The sequence below is a fragment of the Thermobia domestica genome, chromosome 7, assembly GCF_964235325.1.
Source record: "Thermobia domestica chromosome 7, izTheDome1.hap1.1, whole genome shotgun sequence".
Classification (NCBI taxonomy): domain Eukaryota; kingdom Metazoa; phylum Arthropoda; class Insecta; order Zygentoma; family Lepismatidae; genus Thermobia; species Thermobia domestica.
Window position 1 is genome coordinate 287,699,013 of NC_137460.1, and position 19,930 is coordinate 287,718,942.

At 33.7% G+C, this 19,930-nt stretch overlaps 1 protein-coding gene across 12 annotated transcripts in view; it reads right to left on the minus strand.

Annotated features, from left to right (window-relative positions):
- Positions 1–19,930, minus strand: part of LOC145691005 (uncharacterized) — a 318,751-nt gene that overhangs the window by 258,645 nt on the left and 40,176 nt on the right. For 11 of the 12 annotated variants that reach the window (XR_014132318.1, XR_014132319.1, XR_014132320.1 and 8 more), the window contains exon 4: positions 15,175–15,558. The exons of the other annotated variant lie outside the window; for it this stretch is intronic. Coding sequence is in view for 7 of the 11 variants with exons in the window: in XM_081766499.1 (XP_081622625.1) it covers positions 15,175–15,558 (384 nt within the window). In the remaining 4 variants the exon portion in view is untranslated. The remainder of the gene's footprint in view (positions 1–15,174; positions 15,559–19,930) is intronic. 12 annotated transcript variants of the gene reach the window in all.

Here is a 19,930-nt window from a genome sequence, read left to right on the forward strand (position 1 = left end):
TAAAATATTACTCTATATTAACTATCTATTATTCATCATATATCAACATACTACTATATCTATATTATTATTCTTACTTCATTGCTGCAGACTTATCTATAATTCTCCATTATCTATTAACTGTTACTTCTCTTTTATTCACTATAATCTCAACTTATGTCTAAATCTGGATTCTTATTACGTCTCTATCTTTATTCTAATATCCCATAACCTATTTTTATGAAGTATGACCTTCCTCTACTTTTTCTTTCTCACTCTCCTTCTTTTTCCTTCTCCAGTTCCTCAGTTTTTTGAAAATAGTAGTAAAGTATTAATTCGTATATTCTTCATATTTTTTCTATAGTCTAGAATTAACTAGATCTATGAAACTTATTTCTCTCTCTATTTACCTATTTATCTATTTATTTATTTATCTATCTATTTATTTTTATTTCTATTATCTTTTTTATCTTAACTCATAATTATTCTATCTCGTACTCTAACTAATCACCAATTTTCAATTTGGCATTAATTTCGTATTCCTCAGTCGTTAAACTAGAAAGAAAGAATATCACAACAACAACAAAAAAAATAATCCACTGCTTTGCGAAACGGCAAACGGGTAACCTTTTTCCTTTCTTGTACCACTTCTTCATGCCGCCGAAGACTTATGTGTTTTTTCATTAAACAAAAATTCTCTGAGAGGTTTGGTAATCACCGAATTCAACTTCAAGAGAATGTGTTATTCTACCTCACTAGTAAACTCACATCAAAAAATGTCTATCTAAATACCATTGTCATCAAATCCAATTTTCACATTTTTAACTATCTTCCACATTTCACTTTAACTACTATTAACTCACCTCGGAGATCCCTTTTTGTCTAATCAACGCTTTTAAATTCACAACTCTACATCTTATTTATAATCTCAATGCTTTGTTCTTCTTCATACCCACATTTTTTTAAAAAATACAATTCTTCTAGGTCTACTTCCATTATCTTCTCATGTGGTATCTACATGTTCTAAACATGTTACGTCACAATTATGTATCCCTATTTTTCTATTTTCCTTAGTCTTTTATCTATTTCTCATTCTTTTTTTTTTCAAATCTATTTTCTTAATCTCGTATGCAATCCAGGCATACCACAACCATTCTTCCCATCAGTCACAATTCTTTTGTCTATTTCTAAGACACTATTGGTTTTTTTTACTCCTAACACTATTTTAACTATTTTACCTATTTTTAAAAAATTCTTTAACTATTCTATATTCCATTATACATTATCCCTTTTACCTAACTATATGTCTATATATATAATATGTATCTAGCCTATAAATAATTTTCCATTAACCTAATCTATCAATACATAATTAATCTAATGTATCTTAAACTAACCTAAATGCTATAATAACTATAATATACATTCCTAATCCATCTAACCTAATTCTATTAATTTACATCTTTATTTACACCAATCCTATTCTCTTTTTATGCGAACATCCACGAATTTCTCTCCATAAACAATCTACCAAAAGCTGAAAGGTCTAACAGCAATTTGTCGTTCGATATTATTATTGAGAACTGAGCTTCAAACCTCGCAAAGGTTTGAACAAAACCTGCGATCTGAATCGCTGGCGAGCATTTAAACGTGCTCCTAAACTTTTCTAACCATGCATCGACCTGCAGTTGGTCTGCTCTCGCTTTAAAAATAGCACAAATAGTATAATTTAGTTCTTTACCTTTTAATGCAAAGAACGTTGCATCTCGCAGCGTCAAACATGTATCTATTATCCCGGAAACAGTTGACAAAAAATGATACGAAATCCTAGCTCAATTAGCTCTTCCATTTTAAAATATCGTCTAGTGAATTGTACTAGAAACCATTTCTTATACCTCTGGCCTAATATATTATCTCTCAATTTAATTTCATTTTCGTCGCTGTAGGTTGGACTATACTCCTGGAAATAACGTAGTACCCCAAGATTTACTTGATAGTATCTTGCTGACGAAAACATCGTCGCCGGTTTCTCATCGTCCGTCAAAACGGGATAGTGAACACTTTGATTATTTGCTAGAGACAACATACTGTTACTATCACTTTAAATGTTCCTAGCAGGTGTTTATTATGTTAACGCTTAAAATATATATAAATTTTAACGGCAGATTATTATTTCAAAACTAAATCGCCCGGGACTCGAACCTAAAGCTATCTCCACCATCTCAACCTCCCTGCGAAAAGCTTAATGCTTTGGGGTTGTGTAGCTCAGTGACGCAGGAAGATTGTCCTCTGGACATTATCTGAAATGCCCAGGAAATCTTAAACTTAACATACAAACTCAATCGGGGAAAATCTTAATAATAACTCTGACGTGGACTATTAAAATTTATGTACTCAGATTTTTCAATCATCGTCAAGTGTGAGATGTATGTGAATGTAAAGAGGATATGTCAAAATGTCTTAGATCACAATCTTATTGATTCTGGCTATTTCCTCACTGATAACATTTTTAGACAGGAACACATACCTGCGGTGTTGTTGACGTTCCTTTGAAAATGCGCAGCTCGTCTTCCTCTGTACTGTAACCTGGATGGAATCTTGTAGTCCTAACAATCGCCGGACGTCGAACTCCGTACTGCTATAATAACGATGATTAACTACTTGTTAACTTCCCCGAAGACTGAGTCAATTAATCTGAGATTCCCGTAGACTTATTCGGGTCTCATTGAATTAGCAACTGCTCAACCGCCTTCCAACACTCTCTCTCTTTGACTCTCCTGTCGATGACTCTCCTACTCTTACTCTCTCGATTCCCTCAAAAACCATCTTTTTATTCATCTTCCTTAGTTGGGGAAACTGCTACATCATCTGATGACATGTTTCTGTGTTTACCTGTCTCATTGCCGAAACATGTGTTTCTGCAATGTCATCAAGTGATCGAAATCTCCAGACACTTGCATCTGCAAATCTGACCGTTTTGACATATTCAAAATTGTGTGTTTCTGTTAACAAACATTTTACAAAACATTTGACATTGCACTTTCTTAATTATTATACTCGTTAGCATGACATTACTTAATTTTGCTAATGTCTGTTTCTATTGCTGTTACGTTGATGTAAACAAACAATGCGTATGACATAATTTTGTAATGTCTTAATCTTTCTCAATGTTAATTTATACTTTAACCTAATTTTAATTTTGAAAACTTTATTCTTAATTCACTTATTTATCAATTTTAATCTCGTTCTATGCGCATGTATTGACAATATATATATATTCAATACGCATGTATTGACAATATATATTCAAGAATTTTTCATATCTCATAGAGGCATCTAATAACTATGCTTAAGTTTTGCTCTTATATTTGTTTTTCTATCACAGCAAAACTATTTTCATTCTTTGAATGAATTTCTGACAACCTGTATGTTTCCTGTCTACTACAGTGCTTCAAGATCTTTAAGCAAATTTTATTCTTCTACACTTAAGAAAGTGAATGAAAAGATAAAGGTCTATAGGATATCAGACAATGCAGAACCACGCTCAGGAATACTATCATTCTACTCACAGATTTCTGTAATTCCTCAATTTTCTTTAAACTTCAAAGTATTCGACTCTCCCTTAGAGGTTAAAAATAGGAATAGAAACAGAATAACAGAAAAAGAACAGAACAGAAAAAGAATAGAAACATCAAGGAATAATAATAGAAAGGACTTACTAAGTGAAGAGCTTTATTGTACGGAAACATGTTGTCAAGCACGTCAGTGATCAAAGGATGAAGATGATACGAATTAAAATATAGTGGAGTCAATTTGTGAGTTTTTCTTGTTTCTTGTTGGAAGGTTGCCAACTCAGGTTATTATTTTTATTGTCATGCCAATGTTGTTAAACATTTGTAATTACCGCCTCTCATTCGTCACTCAACTATCCCTTGTCTAAATTAATTTTTTTTAATGAATAAATAAATTTTCAAAAATCAGTCTTTCTTCTTCATTTCTAGCTCCAAATAAAATTTTTTAATCTTTACCTGTGTTGCGTTTCTTTTAAATGCTTCGATAAACCTGACACCGGATTTTCCGCTTTCGAATCTCAAATATTTTCCTTTACACGGACTTTTAGATTTCTTTACGTTTTGCCTATAGAACTTTCTTGGCAACTGCATTTTATTTCATAAATACGTGGGATCTGTGTAATAACTCTTAAATTGGGTAATATTCTTTTCCAAAGTTTTGGGGGGGCTTCAAGGCTGTACGAAAACCGTATTCTGGATAAACACTATTTAATGCAGTTGTCAATCTGAAGAAAATAGGCAATCCAACCCGATTTTTTATCTTTTATGATGGTTTCAGGTTTATAAGAACTTAAATTCGTTTTAATCTGATTATACCAATTATTTAATAACGAAGCTGTCTGTCTGTAAATCTGTTTTTAAGAAAGTAAGACGTATGGCATGCAAAAAGAAATTTTTCCAAATGTTAGCTTTGATACCTGCTGAATGTGCACATTTGTAATGAATGTACTGTGTACCGGGGGCTTGTGGTGCACATTGGTAATGAATTTATGGTTATGCCTTCTACTATTAAGTTCTCAGTACGTAAGACTGCCATCCTTTTTCTCAACGGTGAATCTCAAAGTGTTGTGAATACTGTTCAATTCTTTTAATAAGTAATCCAGTTGGGAATCATCCTTTTACAAGGAAAGTACATCATCAACATCTCTCAAAGTGCATGTGTGTGTAGCTTTTCAAGTACAGCGACAGACCATACATGGTCACAGCGTTCGTCTCTTCGCTTTTAGGCACGCCTATAGTGGTGTTTCGTCTTTTCAAACATATATATAGTTACTTCCAGATTATTAGCGAACATCAAAGTTTTATTTGAATATTATTTCATTTCATTTTCTTTTCATCCATAGTCATACATAAAGCTCGAAGGAAGACGAGCGTATGAATCGGACACGTCAATCAATAAGATACAAAGAACTAGTTATTACATACTGAAAAAACAATAACGAAACAGAATATGAGACATGTCATATGAGACAAAATTACACCTACAATCTACAAGCTGCATTTAGCAGGCAGGTATTCATCCACTGAGTGAAATCAATTGTCCAATAGATACTTCTTTGTAACTGATTTAAATACATTCATTGACTCAATGTTACGAATATTTTTAGTTAAGTTATTATATAATGTTGGACCTAAGTATATGGGACAGTTTTGAAACAATGTCGTACGGTGATTTCAAATGTGGAGATTTTCCCTATATCTAGTATTATGACAGTGAAAGTTTCCTTTATTGGCAAAGAATGTATTAAGATTTTGGCACGTGAAAATTAATAACTGTAATACATAAGGACATGGCAGTGGTAATATTTGTAGTCTTATGAAAAGTTTTTTTAGATGGTTCGTTTACTCTCGCATTCGCTAATACTCTAACAACTTTTTATTTTGAAGACGGAAGATTAATTTACTTCTTGAATCATTTCCCCAGAAGATAATGCCGTACATTAACAAAGATTGAAAGATACCAAAATAATGCTTCTACAGCTATTTATAGCCAAACTATTTTTAATAACTTTCAAGGCATAGAAAACATTATTAAGTTTTCGTGCTAACGACATTATGTGAGTATCCCAAGTAAGGGAGTATCCCAAGTTCAGGGCCACCAATTTTTCTGTATTTACTTTTAAACAGTGCAAAGTAAACAATTTTTGTAATTGATTGTTTATGCTTTTTATTTCGTGTTGCAGTGTATCGTAATTTTCACCTGTAATGAAAAAACTTGCATCATCTGCATATAAAGTTGACTCCCCCGAGTGAATGTAGTTAGGAAGATCACTAGCGTATAGCAGAAAAAGGACAGGTCCCAAAACCGAGCCCTGTGGAACACCGCTCCAAACCGGGTTGAAATGTGACAAGAAATGACTACGGGATGACGTTTCTTTATCTGTATATAGTATTTCGACCGATTGTGTCCGGTTTTCCAGATAGGATTTTAACCAGTCATTTACTTAGAAACAAACAAACTATTTGCTGAGCAAAACATTATATTCACATAAAACTACATATGTGTTACAGTTTCGTCAACTAACACTCTGGCTTCATCAGACACTATGAGATACAGGAGAAATGTACAGTCTTATATACAAACAACAGCTGAGACATCTTGCTTCTGATTGGCTCCTTGCAGCAGCCAATCCCCTTCAAGTATTCTGATTTGTATATTCCTATACCGAGGGTTTCTACCTGTTGTAAACTACACACACACACACACAAAAGTAACGATCTTAGAACAACTCACCTAAACTAACAATTAATTAACATAAATAATTAAATAATTATATAAATATATACAAATACACATAAATATATATATAAATAAACAGATAAACACACAATTGCACATACACTTAAAATTACGACAGATACACACATATATACACATATACAACCACATATATCTATATATAAACATACAATTACATATATACATACATACACACATGTATAGATAACCAATATTAACTAATAAATACATAAACACGTGTAAGACAATCAATATAGATATGTGTAGTCAAATCTTATACTTTAAGCTTTTTTTAACAACCTATTCCACTGTTGGTCGATGATCAGTCCTGAGTTCCAGCTCATTCTTTATTACCCTCCATTTCTATAAACCGTGTCTCCTTCCATTTCCTAACTATGCTTCTTTCTTTTTGGCCTAGAATTTTTACTTCATTCCAATTAACTGAATGTCCCGTGTCCCTTACGTGTTTGTAGACCGCATTTTTGTCCCTCTCTAGCCTAACGTCATCCTTATGTTGTTTTATACGCTCTCTTAGTCTCTTTTCAGTTTCCCCAATATAACACATATCTCACTCGCTGCACCGAATTTTATAAATCACTCCTTTTTTCTCCATCATTACCCCTTGCTCTTCTTCTCTCTTCTTCCTTCTTTTTTCCCTTATTACTTCCAGAAGCCTCTTGCTCCTTTTTCTGTAAGTTGAGATGCCCCCCATCTTCTTAAGCATTTTTTTAATGATTTCTGTTTCTAATTAGTAATAATGTATATATGTAATTGTATATTTATATATAGATATATGTGGTTGTATATGTATATGTGTATATATGTGTATCTGTCGTAATTTTAAGTGTATGTTTATATATATATTTATTTATGTGTATTTGTATATATTTATATAATTATTTAATCATTTATGTTAATTAATTGTTAATTTAGGTTAGTTGTGCTAAGATCGTTACTTTTGTATATAGTTTACAACAGATAGAAAGCCTCCGTATAGGAATATACAAATCAGAATACTGGAAGAGGATTGGCTGCTGCCAGGAGTCAATCAGAAGCAAGATGTCGCAGCTGTTGTTTGTATATAAGACTACATTTCTCCTGTATCTCATAGTGTCTGATGAAGCCAAAGTGTTAGTTGGCGAAACTGTAACACGTATGTAGTTTATTATGTGAATATATTGTTTTGCTCAGCAAGTAGTTTGTTTAAGTATATACAAAGCAAAGCTTCTACTTATGGAAAATATTACAGTCATTTACTACTCCGCGTAAGCCATATCCTTTTACTTTCTCAATTAGCATATTACGGTGTACTAAATCAAACGTCTACCTACTTCAGTTACCAAGACAATTTCTTTGAACAAAGTGATGGTGTGGCAATGGGCTCTCCTCTCTCTCCAGTAATAGCGAACTTCTATATGGAGTATTTTGAGCACAAAGCGCTAGAAACAGCAATATACAAACCTACAGTATTCTACAGATATGTAGACGACACATTCGTCATATGGCCCCATGGCAGACAGAAACTCGACGAATTCCTGCAGCATCTGAATTCTATACACCGCAACATCCAGTTCACTATGGAAACAGAAACAGAAGGAAGACTCCCGTTCCTGGACGTACTCGTATACAAGAAACCAGATGGAAGTCTAGGCCATTCAATCTACAGGAAACCCATGCACACTGATCTCTACCTCGATGCGACCAGTTATCATCATCCTGCACAGAAGATGGGGGTGTTAAATACTCTAATACACAGAGCATACCACATAGCAGATCCAGATAATATACGCACGGAACTGTCTCACCTGGAAACGGTATTCAAATTCAACGGATATTCGTCGAAACAGATCAAGACAGCCATGAGAAAATACAGTAACAGGAATTGCACCACAAAAGAGGAAAACACGGCAGACAAGGAAAATATTGCAGTTATTCCATATATGGGAAAAACCTCCAACCAATTAGCAAGACTATTAAAGAAATTCAACATCAAGACTGTACACTGCCCTCCACCGAAGATCAGGAGTTTACTACCAACTGCAAAAGACTCATTGGGATTAAAGACACCAGGCATCTATAGGATCGCCTCTGAATGTAACGCCACTTACATAGGTGAAACGGAAAGGAACATTGAAGACAGGATGAAAGAACACCAGCGACACACCAGACTCAGACAACCTGAAAAATCTGCAATAGCCGAACACTGCATACAATACAATCATACGGCCATGTGGGACCAAATTGAAATACTAAAGAAAAGCAAACAGTTCTGGGACAGGAAAATACATGAATCTCTATTCATCCGTACATACAAGCCATCCATCAACAGAGACGAAGGTTATCATCTACCTGACATCTGGATCCAGCTTCTCAGTACGAAAAGAACCATCAGCCAATCAGAGAGCAGTTTCCACCAGCAAAATCAGAGCACGCCATTGGCCAACAAAACAACCAATAGAAACACAGCATTCTTAAAGACCACAATATAAATTGTACAACCAGCACACTCCAACACATAGCTCTGAAGATGTTGCCGCTGTATGGTAACGAAAGCTCAGCACAGCAACACTCACTCTGGCAGCAATCCCGAGAACATTGGATTAATAAATCAAAAGCCTTTGACAAATCCTGAAAAATACCTAGACACTTCTTCCCATTATCCAATGTTTCCCGTACCTGTTCAATATAATTGTACATTGCTGTAGTTGTTGATTTGCTCTTTTGAAATCCATGCTGCGACGTAGAAATAATGTTGTGCTTGGAAGGAAAAGCAACAATTTGGTTAAGTACTGCAGATTCAAATATCTCTGAGAAAGGAGAAAGTATTGAGATTGGTCTAAAATTATTTGCATTTGTTTTTACGCCTTTCTTATGTAGAGGTTTAATTTTTGTATGTTTTAATGTCAGGAAATTAACCGAGTTGAAAAGACAAATATATTAAGTAATGTAACGGTCTTACTAAATGAATACTACTTCTTTTTTACTATGGATATTGGTATTTCATCTAGACCCGTGGACCATTTATATTTAGATCGTTTATTATTATTGTTAAAATTTCATTTTCGGACTGTGGGTGGAGAAACATTGAGTTATTTTGTTAAACAATAACTGCTCTGAAGGAGACTGACTGTTTGGACCCATAGTTTTCTGTTTATTCGTAAAGTGATTGTTGAGAAGATTGACAATAATAAATGGAACGCTAATAAGATTGCCGTTTGATTCAATTTCAATGTTTTCTTCAATTAATCGTTCTTTATTAGTAGTTTCATCTTTTACATACTCCATAATGTGGCGGTTTTATTTTCAGATTTTATTATGCGTATTGAGTAATATTGTGTTTTTGCAAATTTTAAGATATTTTTATGAGTCTTTTTATACCTTGTATAGTACTCTCTATAGTACTATTAAGAATCAATCTAAAAATAATGTTCTTTGACTGCTCCTGCTTTAATATATTTCATGAATACCTCATATTGCGAAAAATCCCATGTCTCCCCCCCCCCCTCCCAACAACAACAGTGATTGTGCAGATCTGTGTGAAATGTGGAAGAATATTAAAGATATAACCACGCCAGTTAGTTGCACGTCAGCTTCAGCAATGGACATACAAGAAATTACTTTGAAGAAAAGTACTATACAGATTTTCGTGTATCAAAAGTGAAATACATGTAAAAGTCATAAAAATGACAGTCAATTGTTTTCTCATACTTAACAGTGAAAACTATGTGATGGAAACATAACTACAAGTCAATAATAGTTATTTCCAATCATCATTCCGTTCACGTCGGTGAACATCCGCGTGCGTACACGGACGACACGTAATATAGGCTACCAATGCAATAATTTTTGATGAAAATATTAAAACTGAATTTGCAGTACAGTGCTTCTTTTGTGAATGTAATTACTATTTGTTGTATCAGCCATGAAACAAGAAGAAAGTAACAGTAAAAATGACGGCAATAAATATAATACAAAAGGAAAATTGGTTTTATTTATTTTGTTTAAAAATTTCAGTGGCATATATTGTGTTAGATTTTAATGCATGTTAGTGTAAGATTATTTTGTTGGTTTGTGTTTGAGGTGCTTGTCTGAATGGATTAGCGTCGCAGGATACTTCATACAGATATCATCATTACAATGGTCTAAAGGAACTTGTGCTACGGAGATCCTTGTCACTAAAAGAACCTTGTACCGGGTTCGACCCTCACCTAGGTAATGGTTTGTGTTTTCGCCGAGTTAGATACGAGACATTGAATCGGAATCGTTCTCTGTATAAGAACAGTGTCATCTACCTGGGCCAGTAACCATATAAGCAAACTAGTAAGTGTTAAGAATCGTGAATCGTTTATAAATATAACATTCTGAGGTGAGACAAAAATAAATTCGAACCATATCTTGTTGTAAATTTGGTTTCCCGAACAGTGACAGCTACAGGAATCGAATCCTCAGTGTTATAAATATCGGCTTCATTTCGTTGAAATATATATAAAAATGTCCATGGTACAAATCATAGGATTTAAGGTAACACAATAATATTCAAGAACCAATAACTAAGGTATATAAGTACTTCAAACTTCATGATCTTCAAATATGGTTAAGTAATAAAATAACTATTTATTCTTGCTATGTTTTCTAATTTATAACCTTTGCAATATCTCCTCCTCACTTCCTGAAAGGAACTCTGGTTAGATTTTCTCAGATCAACGCTCAATTGCTTCTATTCATATCCTTCTGGCTGTTTCTTGATATACAGGAAAGCAAAAACTTTCACATAGAGCACAATTATAAAGTCCCAAAAGATTTGAAGCACTGAAAAAACAAATAAAAGTGGCTAATACTAAATTAACTCTGTGGTCTATGAACCGGAGGTGCAGTGAAGCATTCAGAAAAGCTCTTCATTGACTTCAGTTCTTAGCTAACTGGATTCAGTTTCTACTTTTTATTCCTATTTCTCCGAGCTTCACCTTAATATTGTCCTCTTATCTGAGTCTAGGTCTTCCTAATTACCTTTTTCCAAAACGTTTCCACAAACGATTTTGAAAGTATTTCCTCCATTCTGGCTCTATTCATCTGAGCCTCTCAAACTTAATGGCCTTAACAACCTTAGGTAAACGATATAAATTATGCAGTTTCTTATTTTGAAGTGAATACCACAAATTTCAATGTTGCCATATCTAGAACAATTGTGGAAAATTTACACAAATTTATTACTTCGGAAATTTTGGTGCAAATTATACTGGGAAATTTTTACTTCATAAACTTAGATATATATTTTATTTCAAACATTTAGATGTTTCTACTGTTAATAGTATGATCCCATTGGCTATCCCAGTCATGGGTAAACTAAGACCTGCGAGTCAGATGCAGCCCTTCGAAAGATTTTATCAGACCCGTAATATGATTCCTACGTGATGAATGAACAGAATTAGTTCGAAAGAGTTGTATTTAAAAAAGTCTGACAGATGAGTATTTAACTTCAATTCTGAAAATCAATGCTTCTCAGTTCGAACAAGATTACGAGAAACGTCAATGAGTGATAAGGCTTAGTATAACAAGAATTTTGTTTCATATATCATTGTTCTTTTTAAGAAATTTTATTGGTTTGCCTAAAGGCTTTTTTCTTTCTCTTTTGACCTTCTCTTAAAATGCATATGCCTATCACTGGCGTAAGACGTAAAAAAAAAAAAAAAAAAAAAAAAAAAAACATGATTGATTGCCATAGGGCAGGTAGTATAGTGCTTGACAGGAGTCAAATAGATTTTTAGAAGAATAATACAAAACGTGACTTTATTGCATATACGTACATAATGTATGACCATCACCAAAATGTTAAGACAGAAATGAATAACATTTAAAGCAGGGTGGAAAAAAATCATGATTTTTTTCAAAAAAATCATTTTTGTTGATTTTTTTTATTTAAATCGATTTTTTTGATTTAAATCAAATCTTTTTCTTCGTATAATACAAGTCGCGAACTGAAGAAAAAACATTAGGAATTAGTATTAAATGTTAATTATGCCATTTAAGGGAAAGTATTGGGTTTTAATTTTGAATTAATTCCCAATCGTTAACCTATTTCAATCCTAAACAATGTTTCTTAAGCATTAAGGAAAAAGTACAGCAATGTATATCAACATGACACTTTCCTTTTCACGAAAGTTACTGATATTTGGCAGGGGCATATTTTAAACAATTGGAACTAGCTAGCGGCACGAAATACATATAAAGTACATAAATTTCGCCTAAAATTAACTAACTCACTCTATGACCTATGGAACTCGGAGGTTCAATGCCATGTTCACAAAAGCTCTCCTGACTTCTATCCTTAGTCAACTTGTTTTAAGTTTCTATTTTGTATTCTTATTTCTGCAAGATCCCTCTTAATATTGTCCTCCCATCTGCGCCTAGGTCTTCCTAATGGTCGTTTTCCGATTGGACTTCCAGTTAAAACTTTGAAAGCGTTCCTAGTTTCTTCCATTCTCACTACATGTCCTGCCCACCTGGGCCTCCAAGTTTTGATGACCCTAACAATGTTTGGTGAACAGTATAAATTATGCAGTTCCTCATCATGAAGTTTTCGCCATTCCTCATTTCCGTTCCTTTTGGCTCCGAATATTCGTTTCAGGATTTTATTCTCAAATACTTTCAGTCTGTGTTCTTCCCTCAGCGTAAGCGACCATGTTTCACAACCATACACCACAATAGGCATAATTATCGTTTTATATATTTTAAAGCTTCAAATTCCTCGACACAATTCGCGACGATAAGAGATTTTGAACTGAATAATAACACGAATTCCCTGCTTTTAGTCGATATTTAATTTCTTCGTGAATATCGTTTTCTGATCCTATATATTAGCCGATAGCAGAACTTTCTTTGTCTTTATGCGATGAGCTTTTGTTAAGTCAAAAATTTTCTGCAGGAATTCCAAAATAAAAAAATCAAGCTGATCAGTTCCAGCAGAAGAAACACTTGTGATTGTTAAAAATATGCTTTAGGTGACGTGAAAAACAGTTCAAATACGAGTTGTTCGTGCATTTAAGACATCTGTACATAGCAGGCACGTTTTTATACTTTTCTGTTGGCTATTTTATTTCCTCTGACAATTTTTCGTGCACAGGCGCGGCAAATTTTCTGCGATCACTCGCAGATTGCGGCATGTTCTGCAATGGGGTCAAGTATCCACTTTATCAAAAGTATTATTCGATATTTTAACGCATCCAAAATTTGTCGTATTACGACCCCGAGGAACTTCTATGTATTTAGTACATAACTTTCGCCCAAAATTTTAAAATCAATTTTTATTTTTTGTTTCGGAGAGGGGATCGGACCCCTCTAAATACGCCCCTATTATCTGGAAACAAACAAATAGACGTGGACACAAAAGAGTTTTCATCTTAAATGTCTATGGTGATTTCCCCGTTGCAATAGAAATTTTAAAACCTTGTGTTACAAAGAGAAGAAAGCAGGGTTCACCCGTAACCCGTTCAAACGGGATTTTCCCTGTTCGTTCCCTACATGGTAATCGTTTTTATACTGTGCTTACATACATTTGAGTCTCATTGTATTATGATTATTATCTTCCATAATCGAAATAACAGAAGAGAAACGGGATTTTACTTACTTTCACTTTAAATTAATTCATTTCGGATTTGATTTAAATCAACGATTTTTATTTAAAAAATCAAGTGATTTAAATCTTGATTAAAATCGTGATTTAAATCAGACTGATTTAAATCAATCCACCCTGATTTAAAGTAAATGAGAGTATGGAAAAGATAATAAATAATATTTCGATTTACACGGGGTTACATATTCTTGTTCTTATGTTAAGACTGCCATATGCATATTTCAATATAATAACGGACAGAGTTCATGCTTGCGTACTTACACTTCAAGTCCATGATCAGGCACAGTCAATTGACAGCTGAGTCTGCACATCACTAACGCTAAGATTGTAGAACGCCACTGTAAACGATGTTGTGCGAATGCGTTGAGGTTGAGTTGTGATTGCGATGTGATGATTTTTGTAAGATTTCTAGAGTATATATATTTATTTTCCATACTTTAATAATAACTTTCACTATTTTTACCAGGATGTTTTTCGATACTTTATTTTAAATATTTCACTTTTACTTGTTTATTGTTTGGTTTCCCCGAGAGATTAAGAAAATACTTCAGTTTTTAATATCACAAAATAAAAGAATGTCTTACAAGGATAAAAATCTATCAGTTTCAGGATTGTCCAAACACTTAAGCCAATCTAAGCATTCCATAATTGAAATCAACATTTTACGTAAGACGTTTACGTTACTAAAAGCATTCGTCTATGAATCCTATTATTAAGACAACAGAAGAAAAATTCACTTTAGACAAGGGCAATCTACGCAAGGAATGGGATTATATCATTAACCATTAAAATATCTAAACGTCTGATATAAAGATTTTCTGTTGTACCAATTTGAACACATCCAGTTCCATAATTGTTCTAGATATGCCAACAATGAAATTCCATTGCTACCTTTGGTTCATTTCTAGTAAATCAAAAGTACTGCTTCTCAATTTTCCCATGTCTCACAGCTTTACTATCTTTATAATTGTGCTATAAGTGGAACACGTTGTTTTCCGGTATACCAAGAAGTAGCCAGAACGATGTGAATAAAAGCGGATTCAATATTAGTCTGAAAAATCTCTATTGCCAACGCTCTCTCAGGTCGATACGAGAGAAAAATATTGTGAAAAATTATATTTAAAAAAGTATCAAAAGTAAATAGCTACTTCATTATTTATAAATAAAAGTGCATTGATTTCAAACATTAACGTAAAACATGGTTCAAACTAACTGTTATATTATAATCAAAATAAAGTTGAATTGCAACTTACGCTTTGCAGAAGACAGGCCAGTAATACTATTAGTAGACATAATTTCCATCACTTGATTGTAGTATTTAGGTGCATGAACCATTTCTCTATTTAAAGAAATGTTTTTCCTGTATCTACTGCATGCCGATTTTAATACAATCCACTTTGAATAGCATTTAGACGCTGCTTGTTGCTTGTTTCCTGGAATTCGTGCGCCTCTTCTAACCATTTCATCTACAACGGATTTCCATATCTCTGATCGCGATTCGCATCTATGTAAAACAGATCGAAATGTTTCTGTCTTCAATATCTCCAACAAAATCTCTATATAAGTCTTGCCATTCTTAATTTCTCTACCCCAAAGCCATTCAGAGGAACGCCTGCGAGTTTGGCACTCTAAAGAATCTACAATAAGAATATACAGGTTAAATTTCAGTTAATGCTTTTGATATTAATAGGTGACAGTTTTATTACATCCGAGTCTCACAGCTAAAACGCTCATCGTAAGCATACGTGTTTGTATGTTGAAATCCATCTGTATGTAACACTTTTATTTATTTATTTATTATTATCTTTCATACCAGTGTATTTTCCAGCGATAGTTGAGTTCTGGGAAATTGTAGTGTTTTCAAGAAGTTTATTATGATTATTTGAAAGAAGATATCAAAGAACTACCATTTAAATCATTAAATAGATCTACTACTCCAAGGTATTGTTTTCCTCAACGAAGATACCAGAAGATTGCGTAGTTATCAAATGATCGGCTTCTAAATAAAAATACAAAAATACACAAAGTTTCATTTCGACGTCTGAGATTCAATACAGCATAAGTAACATTTCACCAATTTTACCAGAGAGGCAAAAAACTGTTTAAAAACGTCAGCCTTAATATACGCGGTATTATTTTGAGGGAATAACAGAGTCATCTGTCGTGATATAGTTGTACTACTTATCCAGATTGTGCGCCATCCTATACTGATTCTAATGGTACAAAAACTCAAATTCGCCAAAACTGGAGATACGCGGTGTTGAATCTCAGATGTTATTTATTAATTTCTTATAGATAACTGCGTATTATACTAAAAATGAAAATCTTAACATAGTAAAAATATCAGATAAGGCGAAAATTCTGAAAAATTAGCTTGAGCCCGTGAATCAATAATGATCTGGGATTAATAATGCATTGTCCCTTTTGTTCAGCATTCATGCTCTCTTCTCGTTACTGGTATTCAAAGATGAAAAAAAAAAAAAGTCTTTAAATTTTACGTCCCACAGTTCATAGATGAAGTGAAGAAATGTTGATATATTATATATACGGCTTGTGCGCTATTCCAGTAGTTACCTTGCGCGCTATTCGTGCATAGTATCCCTGGGTCGATTTCTGGTAGGAAAGCCTTGAAATATGAAAACATTACGGTGGTTCGGATTCCACCTTAAGCCGCAGATTTACATATGATATGCCTGACTGCTGAAAGAGACACTAACCTTACGGAGAATATTATATGGATTTCCCAAGTGAAAGACAAGCCAATTTCATAGTAAATACTATAGGTCGAAGCAGAAGAATAGGTCCTAGGAGCAAAGCCAAATTACAAACAATAGACATTTCCACTGATTTTTTTATTACTCTAAAAAAAAAAAAAAGAAAAAAGAAAAAAACTTCAGTTAGCTGATTACGGAGAACACTTCCTTTCGTCCATGCGACGATTTTAACCAGTCGAAATTTGCGATTGAATTTCGGTCTGCTACTCGTGCGCTTAAAACAACGACCACCATGTTTGTACGTCACAGGTCGGTACAGGGAAAAAGGTCTGCGCCGCTCACTAGGAAAACGGCTTAGCGAAAGATACGATGCATGTTTTTCAAATGTGTACGACGTTGCTAATGACACAAAGAATAAGAAAATTAACAGAATTTAAGATTTATTTAAAAACAAAGCCGTTTATTTATTTATTTATTACCAATTATTTGAATACACTTGAATATGTTAGGACAAAGTTGAAGTGTACTAATTTGCTATATTATTGACACTGTTTGCAGGTTGAGGTAAGAAACCAATTAATATTTTCATGTTGCGAATTTTATTCATTCTTAAGAAAAAATCAACATTACAAAAGCATAGTTATTTGATAGTAGAGATCTAATTTCTTATATGCAAGTTCATCGTAGATTCGATCGATAGTTATGCGCTAAGGGGAAACCCCAAAAAATTAATACATGACAAAAAATTTCTCCAAGTAAAAATAATCTAAATTCTTTATTGAGTTCAACACAAGGACGCACAAACTTACGATGATAATTAGGTTCATGAGCATTCTGATAATTTACCAGTGCTATTATCGAACTACTTTACACATTAGCAATATTATTTTATCATAATATATTCGCGTTTACTGTCGTTTTCTTTAGGACATGGAACATACTCGTTAATTGTTTATATTAGTTCATGTGAACATTTACAAATTGACTGAAGTGTTTTGAGCTCATGAGTTAACATTTAGACAGAAAAAAACAACCAACAAATAAACAGATATGGTCTCACAGTAATGATAACAAACTAGTTACAGTGGCTTATTACTGAATAAAATAAAATGAAATTTCTACTTTTATGTTCCACGAATGTCCTGTAGGCAAAGGGAGACGGATGATTAATGAGAGTGAATGATTGTAAAATAATCGGTGGAATGGTCATGTGGGAGGAAACGTCTGAATCGCAAGAGAACCCACGGACACGATGCTGTCCACCAGAAATTCATATGGCTTGAATTCGAACCAGGTACCCCTCACACTAGAGGTGAGCGCTCCACTATTGATCCACTGTGTCCTTTGATAATGAATGTTTGTGATATGTCATGACGAGTAATGAACACAATATTATGTTCCAGTAAGTGAAACAATATAAGAAAAATCAATTTACTGGACGAAATTTATCAAAGGCCGAACTCTTCAAACGTTTGCTTTATGGCTTTATATATACTGTTGTGGACCTCAGAACACAAAACGCAATACTTTCACGATATAATCTTTTGCAAATGTATCACCATATAACAAACATTAATCATCTCAGAGCTGAGGACACGCTTGTAGGCACCCCAAAAATGTAGGGGGGGGGGGGGCTAATCCAACCATATTATAGTTTATTTGCAAGCCTACCTTTACAATTTTAGGGGCAGTAAAATTTAAGGAGGGCTGCTTCTTGTGGGTACGGGCCTATCTGATGGGAGAAAGAGTATAAATAAACTTATGTTTATATATTTAGAACACTATTTCGTGTGAGGTTATTAAAAAGAAAAAGCTGAAGTTTCAAAGTAACAACAGAAGTGAATGCATAATGAATTTCTGTCAATATTCCTCTTGTGCAGGGTCGAAAAATCCTGGATGTCAGGTAGTCAAGGTGATCGGAAATAGGAATATGGCTCCTAAATAAGTTAAATCAAAAATAAAATTATGAAGGCCCATGTATGAAATTGTATTATTATGGTGCCTAGGTTTGAGAACCGGCGCCTAGGTCACAAGAAAAATTCTCGAGCACTTATCTTGTTTATGATGGTCTTTCGGCAGCCTAACTATTTGTCTGCCTCTATTCGCTGCAGCTTTCTTCAGCTTCAAACCACCGCGGTGACCACAAAAGCATTTCCCTTGTAGAAATATAGTAAGAAAGTAAAGCGCTATATAATACGATTCTTGTAGCATTAAGATAAGACTAGTTGTAGCAATGGTGTGGGATGACCAATTGCTAATATGCATAGTAAATAGTAGAAAAAATGAAAGGATGTAATAGGATATGAACATTTTTAAAGGGATTAAGAGTTTTTTGGTGCAGAAAGTGCTTATTTGTAGCCGTAGTATAATAGCATGGAGATTCAAGACGAGTCTTTAAAATAAAGAAAAGTTTTAATATTCTCGATCTGCGCATGAACTGATATAGTGCTTAGGCTCTAATGTTTTTGGGGTAATACAAGAGTAAAGTAATTCTTCTTAAGTGTATAAGTATCTAAAGTATTTGTAATGAAAGAACATTACAAATGACCATTAATGTATTTCAAACTAGGAAAATAGGTCTTATTAACACGTTACGTTTATATACAGTAAGTGTATTACTTACTTTGCCAGTTTTCCTTTCACTATTCTACTAAATTTATTTGTAGTTTGCAGTGAAAAACTGCAATACGAAAAAATCCCTGAAGCTTCCAATGCCACTCACAGCGCGCTTACGGACCTGTGACGTCACGCCAAAACAATTCTCAGTGTTGCCGTGACGTAAGCAGCTCATTCTTCCATTGTTTGAATCATTATATATCCGTAACGAAGAAATATTTTTCCGAGATTTTACGTATGTGGTATATTGAAGACTAGTTCTACACGATGGTGTCCTTAAATTACCCCCTTTAGTCAAAAAGGAAATGTCAATTGATTTCTTTCCGCACTGGGACAGTAAAGAAAGATACAAATAAGAAGAAAAAATAACGTTTCAAACACAAGACACTCAGAAAATTTCGCATACATACACTAATTTCAAGGGAAGTTTGTACATCAAAATCAAGCTCAATCACACTTAAAACTATCACAAACTATTTAATGCAAACAAAATAAATATTACCCATACTTGCAACATGGTATAGGTACACAATGAGATACTGTACTACAATATCCTACAACATCCTACAGAAAACGTGGTCTGTGCAAAGATTACGAGCGAAGTCTATATGATTTCCTATTCCACAGGCGTGTTCCAAAATGGCGTGTTTTTTTAGTGCCCCTCGCTCAGCTACAGTAA